The 14,558-nt window shown below is 36.5% G+C and overlaps 1 protein-coding gene across 2 annotated transcripts in view; it reads right to left on the bottom strand.

Moving 5' to 3' along the window:
• The window catches only part of Dpp10 (dipeptidyl peptidase like 10), a 723,175-nt gene that overhangs the window by 59,383 nt on the left and 649,234 nt on the right, over positions 1 to 14,558 (bottom strand). For both annotated transcript variants that reach the window (XM_048443790.3, XM_085688334.2), the window contains exons 11-13: positions 14,299 to 14,422; positions 4,517 to 4,555; positions 263 to 370 (exon numbers count right to left, since the gene is read on the bottom strand). In XM_048443790.3, coding sequence (XP_048299747.3) covers positions 263 to 370; positions 4,517 to 4,555; positions 14,299 to 14,422 — 271 coding nt within the window. The remainder of the gene's footprint in view (positions 1 to 262; positions 371 to 4,516; positions 4,556 to 14,298; positions 14,423 to 14,558) is intronic.

Genomic DNA, 14,558 nt, shown 5'->3' with positions numbered 1-14,558 from the left:
TGGGAGGTAGAGACAGGAGAGCCTCTGCAAGTGCATGCACCAGCAGGCCTAGCGGAAACAGACTTTAAATTACGAGACCCTGCTGCAAAGAAGGTGAGAGGAAAGAACTGGCACTAGAGCTTGTCTTCTGTCTTCCACAGGTGAGCAGCTGGTCATGTGCACCTGTGTACACACACCAGCACACACAAAGTCAAATAAAAGGAAAGAGCAATGAGCCTTCACTGACAATAAAACCATACCAAAGAAAGATCCCAGAACCTACCTGGACCAGGAACATAGCTATGTGGTGGAATTCTCCTCGGCCACCTTGTTTGACAGGAACAGTCATGAAGAACTTGCTTCCATCTCTGGAAAACACAGGCTCTTCGTTCTATAATGGAGAAGGGTACGAAGAATCTCAGAACTTAGATGGGGGCACTTTCTATTCAGCATCAAGCATAAGCTGCTGTTTGATTCTGAATTAGTTTGGGAAATAGAAAAGTTGCCCAAAGATAAAAGAATTAAAAATAAAAGAATTGTTTTTAAAAAAGTGAAATTAATGTCATATGTGCATTAATATCAAAAGTGGAAAGAATAGGGAAGTTTCATTCATGGGGGATGAAAATGATTAAAAAGTAGACTAGATACCTATGTCCATGAATACAGACAATAAATATTATATCTCAATCTGAGTTTACATTTAGTAATTTATCTCTTAAACACAAGAAAAGAGTAAATAAATTAAACAGGCCAGATCAAAATATTTTTTAAAGCATAAAATGTTTTTAAGAATGATGTTTGTAAAATCTTTTACTGAGCAGCTTTACTACCAGGAGATTCATTTCTGATAGTGCTCACAATATTTGCTGAAAATACAAAAAATAGAATGCCACAAGTTAGGGAATTACAGAAGATTATTTACTCAAAATTCCCTGCCATTAAAGTTCATTTTGCCTCAAACACACTCCCAAAATGTTAATTCCCAGCTGTGAACCTCAGGTGATATTTTTAATTAAATTACAGCAGCATACATGTTTACAATTATTAAGGCTTTGAAAATCATTACATTAATCATCCACAAAGACACATATAGGGTTTTGTGTGGTGCGTGCATGTGGCAAGTGTTTGTGTCTGTTTGTGTGTGTGCACCTCTATATATTTCCTGAAGAGGATATATATATCAGGAACGGAGGCACACATGCACACACAATACACTAAGAAAGCTGACATCTGATTAAGCATCATATTTCTTTCTGCCTAATTAAAGAATGATTCTGCATGTGGTACAGTTTCCAATGTAATATTTAAACATTTTAAAGCTTCATTATTTTAAATGATACTTATGGGCCTATATGACAGTGTCTGTGGAGACCTGTAGAGCTGGTGTTACAGGCGGTTCTGAGACACCCAAGTGGGTGCAGGGATCTAAGTTCAGGTCTTCTGCAAGAGCAATGCATGCTCTAACAACCAAACCATTCTGTTACCCTGCAGTGTCCTCCCGGTTCTGCAGATGTTCTCACATGACTATCGTGAACTTTTCCTCTCTCTTTTACTCTCCCTGGGCCAGAGCTTGCTCCTACCTCACCATGGCCTTCAATTTTTTTTCTCATCCGTGTCTAGCTCTGCCTCCTATGTCTGTATGTTTTAGCTGCTGTAGTGATTATCACCTGCTGTTCCCAACAGCTTTTTTTTAAAAATTAATTTTCTTTCTTACACCACCTAACACCACTCACTACATGCACTGCACATGTGTGCATCTGTTTGTAGTTGTGTGACTCGTGCATTACAGCCTTCAGTGATACATCCCCAGCACCTGCAATGGACACTGTTAACATCAATGGCAAGATAATTTTCATTGTTCACTTTGTGGATATTCATGAAAAGATATGATAATGTATGGACTAAGTGGAAATCTCCGAAGTAACATATAAGCAAAGGTTGAGAAAAATGATGTGACTTAACACATAACAAAAACACAGAACACATGACTGGGTTCATCCTTCACTTTCCCTCTCTGCCTTCACATATGGAACACCCTTCACAACAGTGCTTCTGGGAAGCACAGCACCAGACCTGAACTCAACCGTGTAAATTTCCAGGTATGTTACTATCCATCTTCAGGCTCTTGGAAGTTAAGACAACCACATCCATTTCTTGTTTCCTTTCAACTGTCCTGAAAGTGACTGTGCGCTGCTGCTAAAGTCCTAATTGCCATAGAAACGTGTTTCTACTCCTCCCCATGCTCAGCTCTTCTATTTCATGAAATTCTAAAAATTCAGTAAGATTCCCATAGTTCTGCTGAAGGAAAAACATCAAATCTGACAGACCACCAAATGCATTTTCTTACTAAATCATTGAAAACTGGGTGTGTTGTTATTAAGAAATGACTTCTATTCAGCATTGATGAAGTTGGATTTAATATAGCCATGCCTGTTAAACAATTATGAACTTCCATGGCTCTGAAAAATTATAGAATAATACATGTGAAGGAGAGCAATTCAGAAAATATTGATATCCATCAGGTTTTTAATTTCTAATGGTTTTATTTTTAGTGACTAATAAAACTGAATAAAAACATTGTTGGTTATAAATTCAAATTTTTATTTTCATTTTATCTTGCATAATAACAGGGTAAAATTATATTAATACACATATGCATGTACAGGACAAAACAAAATATTCTTCTCTCCCCATGTGTACAGCTGTGTGTATATCTATCTGGAATCTATTCAAGCAAGTGAGACCATTAATCTATCAACAGTCTTTCTACTTTCTCTTTTCCAGGCAATAAATATGGACAGCAGTGTTCTTGTGCTAAATACTGCAGGGGGCGTATATTTCAATGCATAGCAACAGTGAACATCCTGTCTGTTGTCTTATCTTGCCAGAGGGATAGTAGATTTTATCACACAAAGATTTTAAAATAATTGTATTGGAAGATGTGATCTGGTTAGGGTTGAAGCAGAAAGTTACACTAATAGGTAACTTATGTTGAAGTTTAAAAACCTAGATTTCCAGAGAAAGGGGCATGTGAATACCCTCTATACTTTAGAGCAATGATAATAGTATGGAGAAGAAGATATTAAGTATTACGTGTTATTGAACTGGGGTTGTTTTTACTTTTAACTGATGTGGATCATCCAAGGGTGTAGGTTATGCTGCAAGACCAGAAGGAACACACAAAGTCGATTGAGTTCTGGGAATGGAGAGGGAAGGTGAGGTTGACAGTGACATCCAAGAGTATATTTCACAGCAGCCATTCAGCAAATCCACAGGCGAAGATATTGGCAGGAGAATGAAAGGACGGGTGTCTACCAACTTAAGAGGAACTGTGGTACCCACAGTCAGAACCTAGACAATGTCTGTGAGCTGATGGAGGTCAAATGACAGGAACACAAACTTTTAAAATGCAATGATGAATTGGATATACCGGTGAAGGCAGCAAAGAGTCATAAGAAAACCTTGCCAATAGCTAGATGGGCAATTATTAATGAAAATAAAGGACTAGATGGAAGAGAATTGTACTCTCTGTTTACAAAGGGATCTTCATGGTTGTTTTAATAGATTAGGAGATGTGAAACCTGAATTGGTGCTTTGGAACTCACTAAAATATCTAAAGCTAAAATTTGGATGTTTCAACATTTAGGTGAAAACTAAAATGAAGAATGTATCTGGCACTTAAAACAATTTACAAGAATAACACGGAAAGAAAAACAAACCCAAGCCAGCTTACACTGCCCTATGTGAAAACCAGTGAGGAGCTACAGATGAAAAGAAGTCAGTTATACTGTGCTAACTATCTGTATTTCCTTCTGAATTTCCAAGGTGAAGCAGTGGAAGTATTATAAGGTATACATTAATTGTGCGTGTATATATAACTTCTTTGTTTTTGGTAAGTGGTTATGAAGCCTAGGCTATCTTTCAATGTGCTTTGTAGCCCAGGCTGGGCTTGAGCTATAGGGCCCCCCATCAGCTTTTGAAATGCATGAGGTACCACATCTCACAGCACAAATAAAGGAAAAGAATCACTTCTTAAAACTCAACCAAAGCCTTTAAGTCTTATTACTGGAAAACTTGTCTGTCTATTCCGTTTTTCTGTGTCCACACGTGTGTACTTGTTTGTGGTATATAAACATACACATGTTTGTAGGAGCACATGTGTTGTGGGTAAAAGCTGCTGCATTTATGAGCATGTAAAGGGCTGAGGTTGATGTTGGGGGTCATTCTCATGACTTTTGGACACTTGTCATTGTGGCCGTCTCTCAATCAAATCCATTGCATGCCCTTCCTTGGACTAGTCTCATTAGGCAGCTTGCTCTAGGGATCCTTTGTCTCTGTCTTCCTTATAGATAGGCTACCACATCCACATGGCATTTACATGGATTGTGGGAATGTTTGCATTGAGAACTATTCTAATCTATGGATTAGAAGATGTTCCTAGATTCATGAGATAACATTTTAGAGAATGTTATATAACAAACATGTGAAGAAACTACTCACAATGGTGAGCAAGTGACAGAGACCACTTATACTATACCTGTTTAGAGAGCCAGGTGTCGGACGTCATCTCATATTTCTGAAACAGAACAATTAACTCATGAAGCATCTAAGACCAACATGAACATCTATTCATGAAACCTTTCTTATACTCTTCTCTTCAGACCTTTCCTTCTCATCAACTAGAGATATATCTCCAGAGATCCATCCCATTGGCAATATTGAAGTGGATGAAAAGCAGAGAGGCAACATTTTGGTGAGGGCAACTCCCAAGAACACATCACCTGGGTAGTAGAGGTGCAAGGTCACTCCCCAGTTTGTTTTTATTACACCCTTCAGAATTCTGTGAGCCACCAGACCCTGTTTTCCTCACCTGTAGGTATCATCTGGAAACAAAATTTAGTCTCCAGCAGAACTGGGCAAACAGCCAGCGATAAAATTCAAAAATGGAAATTCTTTTAAAATCACTTTTAGTCATAACCTTTTTTCCTCATTAGTAGTCATTCAGCATTAGAGAAAAGTATCACACCTAGGACATGCCAAATTTGATTTTCCTTTAAAATAGCTTGCAAAGAGTCACAGCCAAGATCATTGCAAAAGCCAAATTTGACCAACTAATCTCAAGTAGATAAAATATTTTAGAAATAATGTCTTTTATCATGGCATGAAGCTTGTGTTTGCTGAAAGACACAAATACATATTCAAAAAGGTGGTCAAATTAAGAAAACTAAATGCACTATGCATGGTTCTTCTGTACATGAGAAAGGGATCACTTCAAATTGTTCACACTATTATCATATTTTTATATTACTTGCTCATTTTAAATAATTATTTTCTATTCTAAATAATAATAATTCTGTATAATTGATCCCTTTTTAAACTTATTATTAAGCATGTGTATATGTTTTATCTGTGTGTGGGAATATGCACACGAGTACATTGTCCTCAGAGTGAAAAGAAATCTTCAGATTTTTCGAGCTTGTCTTACGTGCAGTTGTGAGTTTCCTGACATGGGTGCTGGGAACTGAACTCTTGTCTTCAGAAAGAACAAGTACTTGTGACCATTCAACCAGAATTACAGCCCCAATCACTTTCTGTTTTCAAGGGTGTTTTTTTCAGTGATTCACTACTGATGGCTCGATACACTCATAAGAAATATCTAAAGAAGTGATTCTCTAATTCTCAGTGGGCACAGAAGCAGCAGTCCTTCGTTCTACCTAGAAAGATAAAGAATTCTGGTGACAGCTGCTCATCCACATCCAGTTTTCTGAAGACTCCAATCAGAGCTAAACTCTCGTTGCCATCACTTGTCATATAATTTAAACTTATGGAAAATGAAACTTTTAAACTCAGACACAGCAAAACGTTACTAGAGTCTCAATAAAATTTAAATAAATGCACTAACAAACAGAATGATGTGTGGCATTTGAACTTCTCCTTGCGGTCACATTGTAAAAATGCTTTGATTATCCTTGCATAGAAGAGGTAACAAGAGTCTCTAGTTAAGCTGGTTTCACCTCTCACATACTAGGCAATCAATGTTACTAAAGAATACCAACACCTCTATCCAGGACAAGTTTAAAATGACTAGGCTTTCCCTTGAATAACAACCCATCTAGAACAGTTTCTCAAATACACCAGGAAGTCCTGGTCAATCAATAGCTTAAACCGATGGAGAATAATGGCTGGAATAATGTTAAGATGATACAATGTAACATGAAGAGCATCACTGACATCCAATAAACGATGACAACTTCCAACTATCCAATCCCCACACTTAAATTAGTCTTTAATAAATTGCTGCCTATTTAATAATTCTCTTGAAAGTCCATTTAAGAAGTGTGTTTCTAGAATGTTCACACGAAGTGGAATGTACAGATCAGGAGTGCTTAACTTCAGGAGTTTTGACAATTTGATATACTTATGTATGAACAAGATAAGGAGCCCCAGGTTCTTCCATTTTTACAGACTTCTGCAGTGGTTCCAAAAAGTCATTCTTCTCATCTTTTCCCTACAGATTAGTTTGGTTATAGAAAGTCAAAGAATTAAACCATGTATCAGTTGTTGGTATCAGGCTTCTTTCATGTCACATTTTTGAGGTTTATTCTTATATTATATCATTGTTTTGTTTTTAAAATTGTACCAACATTCTATTTCTGGTATTAGAAAAGAAAATTTTGTTTTGAATTAATTCTCTCTCTCTCCCTTCTTCTCCCCCCCCCCGTGTGTTCACTCCTGTGTGTATGTGACTTTAGGTGTGGGTATGCCCTGGCATATGTTAGAAAGTCAAAGGACAATGTCAGGTATCAGTCCTTGTCTTCCACCTTGTTTAATATAGGTCTCTTGTTTGCTACTGCCTATGTCTGGCCTGTGAACTGCCACAGGAGAAATGGTGTTACAGATGCCCACTACTGAATCCAACCTTATGTGGCTTGTAGGGAATAGTACTCACGTCATCATGTGGGCATAGCAAGTACTTTACCCACAGGGTCATCTTCTCAACCCATATGACTATTCCTTTTTAAATTGCTATGTGGAATTACACAAAATCGATAAATATGCCTCATATTTTAATCCATTCCCTGTTAATGACTGTTTCCTACCTGCAATCTCTGTCACTGTGAATAAAATTTTGCTGATGTTTTATTTCACCTACAAATCCTTTTGTAAATGTATGATTTTACTTTTGTGCAAATAAGTAATAGTGAAATGACTTAACTGACATAAACAAAGATTTACTGTACTAAAATATTCTATTACATATGCCATATTTACAGATTTAGCTAATCTCAGTTGATCTTCAAAATGTATTTTAATAGAATTGAATAATTTTCACTTTGACCTGCAAAGAATACAAATCACAATGTTTTACACCTTTATCCACAAATTCTTTCTGTCTTTGTTTTACTGTTTTAATTTAGTCATTCTCCATGTATGTACTATTATCTCAGTTGGTTCTTAATCTACATTTCTCTAATACCATATAAGGTCAAACATTTTTCAATTGTTTGTTTGTTTTTATACTGGTACATTGGATTGACTGTGGTATTTATTTGTGTAAGATTCATTTCAAAAAACAGTTTTATCATCCATGGTTTTGTTAGCCATTTACATAATAGTTCCTGAAGAGTTTGATTTTGACGAATCTCCATGTATTTTTTTTCTATGATTGGTTATTATTTGGCTTAATCAGTGTAGTAGAATTGCACTATTTTCCCTGCTGCTATGCTCAAATTCCTGACAAGAAGAAATTTAACATAAGAAATAGTTCATTACAGATTATAGTCTGAGAGATATAATTTATTATGGCTGATAAGGTATGGGAGCAGGAGTAGGGCACAGACTGGCCACATTTAGGCCACACTCAGGATTCAGAGAGTAAACAGGAAATAGAGTTGGCCTATCAATCCTCCACTTGCTAAAGAGTTCACACCTTTCCCAAACAGTGCCACCAATTGGGGACAAAGTGTTCAGACACCTGAGCTCATGGGAATATTTCATATTTAAACCACAACCTTACCATAAAAGCCAGAAGGTCCTGGACAGATGTGCTGCAGACGCGAAAAGACCATGAATGCAAGTCCAGACTACTATACCCAGCAAAACTTTAAATCACCATGAATGAAGAAAACAAGATATTCCATGAAAACAGCAGATTTAAATAGTACCCATCCATAAACCACACCCTATGTTGTTTTCTGGAAGATTGACATTATCACCCTTTGGATTTTTTTTTTTTTTTTTTTTGCCTACTACTCTAAGCGGATCTACAGTGGACGGTGGAAGGTTGTGTGGGGGTCGTTCTGCAGGCCGCTGGGGGGGCTCTGACAGACGGTAATGGAACTACATGCGGTGCTGGGCCAGGAATGGAACTCGGGTCCTCGGGCGGAGCAGTCGGGCGCTCTGCCCCCTGAGCCGTCTCTCCGGCTGACCCTTTGGATTTAGAGTTGTGGTGGCCTCAAATTAAAGTTACTATGAAGTAGCTGCAAAGAGTCCCTTCCCATTTGGTTGAAAGTTGTTGCATTTATTTTCCCCATAGAATAGGTATCAATGATACCATAACTGAGGGTCCATTTTCTGTAGAGCATGCAATACAACTGAGAATTTCTTTCTCTCTCTGGCCCTCACCTCTCATCAAAGACTCTATAAATTTCTAGTTATTTCTGCATTTCTGCAATCAGGTTGCACAAATGCATCTAACTTTCTTCTTCTGTAGGATTATTTTGAATTAGTATATATATATATATATATATATATATATATATATTAGCTTTTCAGTAAATTTATTTTACTTTTTTATATTTAGCATGTGAATAAGAGAGGTGAAGGGAGTGTGTGTGGCATCTTTGAGGAGGTCAAAGGACAATGTTTACTGAGTTATTTATTTTTCTCCTTCCACCATATAGAACCTGGAAAACTAAACTCAGGTCTCTAAGTTTGATAGCAGATACCCTTACCCTCTAGACACCTTGCTGGCCACAATTATAAAATTTTAAACAGGTTTTTGTTTTGCAGAAAGCAAATCTGAGAGAAGCTGGGTGTGGTGGTGCAACCTGTCATCCAACATTCAGCAAGAGGATCAGAAGTTCAAGGTCTTCCTCCACTAAATAGTGAGGTCAGCAAAGAATACTTAAAAATCTTTCTAAAAGGTGCTGGGGTTGCGGGACAGAAGGAACTTTAACTTGACTATGTTGAAATTGGAATACAATTGATTTTTTAATGATATTAAGTCTTTCAATTCAAGAACATTTATTTAGAATTTAAAATGTCTTTTATAATTCTGTGGCACTAAATGCTAAAATATTTTAATTTACTCTTACATATTTAATATTTATCTTATATTAGCTTACCTCCATCTTAATATTATTAGAATATACTATGTATTTTGTTTCATTTTCTAAATTCTCTATTTTGAAATAAGTTAAACATAAAGAAAATTTATGACCAGATTTAAAAAATGTATTCTTTATGCCTGTTTACCAATCACTTACAATTTTTTGTTTACTTATTATTGATGTTCTCTCTTCTAATAAATAATTCAAAAATATTTCAAATTTAAAAGCATTATTTTTAAATTATGGGTGCATGTGTGTGCTTGTATAGATTCCTGGTTTCCATTTCCACAAAATTACCACCTGGAAATGAAGAGCTTCCCTTTTTAATTTTTTCAAAACGTCTTTGTATTCTTGAGGACTTTGTTCTCAGGGAGCTGTAGGTGTAGGTTGTGTGAAAGTGGTGAGAATGGACAGGTTGCGTTCACAGAACTCAGAGCTGAGGCTGAACTGCTTGTCATAAAACTCATGTGAATGCATTTATCACTGTGTGAGGAAATGTGCTCGAGTGGAGGCCCATGGAGATGGCAAGAGGGTCGCTGATTCCCAGGAGCTGGAGTTACAAGCAGTTCTGAGCTGCCAAGTGGGTCCTGGGAATCAAATCCAAACACTGCAGAAACAGTACACACTTAATTACTAAACGGTTTCATCAGCCCCTAATTTAAAAATTTGTGACATTTCTTCTCATACCTAGATCTGGTCCTTAGACTCCATGAGGTTTACAGACTGACCGTAAACTTGTGATTCTCTGACCTGTGCCTCTTGAGTGCTGGGATTATAGGCATACTCTATAAATCTAGATGTCTTAAAATAATCTTATATTTCTATGACAGACCCATTACTCAATGTGTATCATGTTCTATTTACATTGCTAGAGTTGAGAGTTGGTATGTCTAAGTTTTTTTGTTTTGTTTTGGAAATATATTTATGAGAAAAATTTAATTGCACCTAGATTGACATATTGGATTCTGAACTTTTTTTTGTTTTTCTTTTAGCATCATTAATAATTTCAGATGCTCTCCTGTATTCCAGGCTAGCTTTGATTTCCCATGCAGTTGAGCATGCCCTTGAACTTTATATTCCCGCGACCATCTCATCTGGTGTATGTGGTTCTGAGTACTGACCTCAGGAATTTTTGCAAGCTAGGAAATCACTCTATCAGCTGAGCTATGTCCCCAGTCCAACTTGAAATTCAAATCCTCCTGCCTCCAGCTTCAGCGACCTAGGAGTAGAGGTATGTCACCATGCCCAGGTTATGGAAAGCTGAGGATGAAACATAGGGCGTGCTACGTAAGCACCCACTAACTGAGTTATAACCCCCATTCAGCGTCATTATTTTTCCCTGACTCATTTAATTTATAATAATGTCAGCCAGATTCGACCATGTTGCTATTTATCTGTAATTTCTTTCCTTTAAGAGACTGAATAACAAATGATTGTATCATACCTTGTATTCATTTGTCTAATTATGTATTCAGTAAACATCTATTTACTCATCATGATTTTCAACTTCAGCTATTAGCCTGATACAACCTTCAATCACCTGGGTAAAGATTTTCAATGGAGGCTATTTCAGTTTTTGTTTTGTTTTTCTTTTTTTTTTACATTGGGTTGGCTCATAGGCATATTTGTGGGTGACTGTCTTAAGTTAATTGATGTGAGAAGAGCCCCACTGTGAGGAGCACCATTCTTTAGGCAAGGGATCCTGAACTGTATAAGAGTGCATAAACAGAATTGAGTGGAGAAACAGGCAAACCAGTATGCATACATTTATTAACTCTGCTGTAGACTGTGGATGGATTGTGATGGGCTATATATAAAATTTTGTGGCTGTGACTTACCCACAGTGATGAGCTATACATTGTAACCCAGCAGACATCTACAATTTTCCCTCCTGTTATCTTTGGAGATGAAGTCACACTATGAACTGAACCTGTTCTCAAACTTGTGATGCTCCCGATTCAATGTTCCAAGTTTTGGATTATAGGCATGCTCTATAATACACACCCAGCCAAGAGTATGCTTGAATTTAATTTTTTTTCTTTTATTTTCCAAATATTTGATGATTTACCACATATTTCTAATTTAATTCCTTTATTGCTAAATGGAGGACTCTTTGCTCTATCTAATTTTTATACTTACATTCACTTTATACACACGTGTGTATTCCTGTTTGTCTGTATGGGGGCCATGTGTGAACAGGTACCTATGGAGAATAGAAGTGTTTGCAGAATTCCCTGGAGCTGGAACTACAGGTGGTTACCCAGCAGCCTGACAGGGGTGCTAACAACTTAGTTGGGGTCGTCTGCAAGAGCAGCAAGCACCCTTAGCCTCTGAGTCACCTCCTTGGCTCTTCTTTGCTCCATTTATATTTGAAGCTTGTGAACAGTCCTTTACCACTCAAATCGTGCTTTGGGTCTGAAGATTGATCAGCCTTTAAAGGCTAAGGCTTATAATAACCAAGACAAAAATATGATACATTTTGTTGTTGAATTAGATATTTTTAATCTATTTTTTCATATTTTGTCATTGAAATATGTTGCACATTTATTGGTATATATATATATATATATATATATATATATATATATATATATATATATCACATATGTAGACTGGAGTGTAAGTAATTGTATCTTCTTCATTAGTGATTCCAGCTTGTTATGAATTTTGAATCTTTGAGATGTACATATATTTCTTCCTGATTAGTCAACAATGCACCTTGACCAAGAGATTATCAATCACAGATCTAATCCCATTGCTCTAGTTCGATCAACTAAAATACATGTTTCCTATGTGGTTATGTAATCCATCCCCTTTAAGAAAGCTCAACCTTGAAGAAGAATGACAATGAAGGCAAATCAGTCTGAATTCTGTCATTCTCTTCTCTTCTGTTTTATGCTGTATCTGATAAAATGTAGACAAGTCTCATAATTATGTCCCCTTATATTAGTGTTGTCTTCTCTGATGATGTCTTCTAAATCTTTGATTTGTAACAACTTGATTATGAATTGCCTAGTTATTGTTTATATTGTTTTGGATTTACCAAATTCTTGGACACATTAGACACACTTATAGTAGAGTAGTGTTATATCTTTATATTTTCAGGTTTTCTTAAGCCAGTATCCTCATCCTAGAATTTTCTACATATAATTTCACGTGTATAACAATTTACAGTGTTATGCATGCAATTAAGGTTTTCATGTAATTGAGTTAAAAAGAAAAACAGGTGTCAACTCATTATGTTCTGGACTCTGGATATTCTGTGACCAACTGCTTCAAACTCTTACTGCTGTGACTTGACCCCAATGATCAGCTATATATTGTAATTGTATTTTTCCCTAAGGAATTCAGACTTGCTTTTAATTCTGCTTTTCCATTCTTCATCGTTTAATGGGATGAGCCTCATCTAGTTAATCTCTCCCCTCAAATGCTGCACTTTTTCACTGAAAGTTTCATGTCGTTCACAAAGCATTTTGTGTTCTGTGGGCCTTAACACTGTTACCCTTGGTATGCTCCTACAGACTAGTCTGGAGGAAGAAAACTGGGTCATAATTCTTCAAATACATAGAATATTTAACTTTCACAAATTTACATGGTTGAAAATTGTTTATTAAGCTTTTTATTTCCCCTTTTAAAAGTAAATTTCCTTCAAAAGAAAAGCAATGTGTGCACAGAGCCAAAGACTAGAATATTTTCTTATAGACCTGTGACGTTGTTCCCTAGAAATCCCTGCTTCTGGAGTGGAGCTTGCTAGATGAAAATGTGATTCTCGCTGGTCACATGGTTGAGTGAGACAGTCCTAATTTGCATATTTTTGACATCTTTGCCTCTCACTCTCCACCATCTCGCTGAGGATGGTGTTCATCGGGAGAGCATATACCTAGTATTCCTTGTTCCTCCTATTATCCCATATCTGAAAATAGTGTTTTAGATAATTTTAGTGGTTTACTGAGCAAAGTGTAACCAACAATGCTTGGTCATTTCCAGAAAAGAAATTTGCAAATTTTCTTCTTAAATAATCTGAGAATCCTTTATAGCCTATCAAGAATATAATATAAAAATTTAAGGTATTGATCCATGTTCTTTACCAAGAGCCTTAAATACAATGCCCATTTAAATTATTGCAGAGTTTAGAAAATTAGTTTTAGAAATTGAAATTCAACTCACTGTTACAATATTGTGGAACAAGAGCCATTTTCTCTGCTTTTATTTATCAGAGGGATGGAAACACAACCAAAGAGCTAATGTTAGCTATATGGAAACTTGGCCATCTCTAAGGAAAATTCGAAGAATACTTCTTATAATGTCAAGGGAAAGACAAAATATAGAAAGAAATTCTCAGTTGTATAAAGCTCCACGTGGTTTAGACTGTCTTTGTGTTGCTGACTTGTATTCATTCATTTCATTAAGAGAGGAATGTGTTCTCCTTTGCTTATTCTTGATGCCACTCTCTTAAAAAAATTGGAATATATAAGAGAATAGATTATAATGTGTACTATTATTTACTTCTTATTTTTGGAAGTGTATGTGTCTGGTGTGTGTGTGTATGCATGCTCACATATCTGTTGTGCACAAGCATGTGGAAGTCAGAATTAATGTTGAGTATCTTAATTGTTCTCAGTGTTACTTACTGAGGCAGGGTCTCTTGCTGAACTTTGAGCTTAGCAATTCAGCAAATCTAGCTAACCAACCTGCTTTTGTAATCCCGTCTTCACCCCACAAATGCTAGGAATACAAGGGGCTAACCACACTTGTCTGAAATTTACTTAGGGGCTCAGGTACTCAAAGCTATGTGGAAAGCACCTCATTCTCGAAGACATCTCCCCAACCACAAAAGTATAGACATTTAGGATTTATTCCTTTTCCTACTATTGTTGTTAATAAAATTTTGAAATTCCTGTATGAAACCCTAACCATGCCTGACTTCCATAGCAACGACTCCTAACCACTTTACCTTATGGAAAACATGGAAACAATTTAAACTCACCCTACTGCATGCCCCGGTGGTAGACTCACAGACCGTGAGGATGGAGATGTTCTGAGGCCGATTCAACCACCTGACCACTGTCCTGGTGTTGCTCACCCATTTAACCATGGTGATGTAATATTCTCTAGTTTGAAAAAAAAAGTAAAATTTATATTTAGAGCCTGACAATCAGTTGAATACTGATAAAGATCCATGTGTTGTTTTATATGCAATAACTGAAACATTATAAGAATGTTGTATTCTGTTTACATATTTAAACA

The sequence above is a fragment of the Myodes glareolus genome, chromosome 5, assembly GCF_982192425.1.
Source record: "Myodes glareolus chromosome 5, mMyoGla1.1, whole genome shotgun sequence".
NCBI lineage: Eukaryota > Metazoa > Chordata > Mammalia > Rodentia > Cricetidae > Myodes > Myodes glareolus.
The sequence above is the reverse complement of the archived record's forward strand: the minus strand, read 5'-3'. Positions and strand labels throughout refer to the sequence as shown.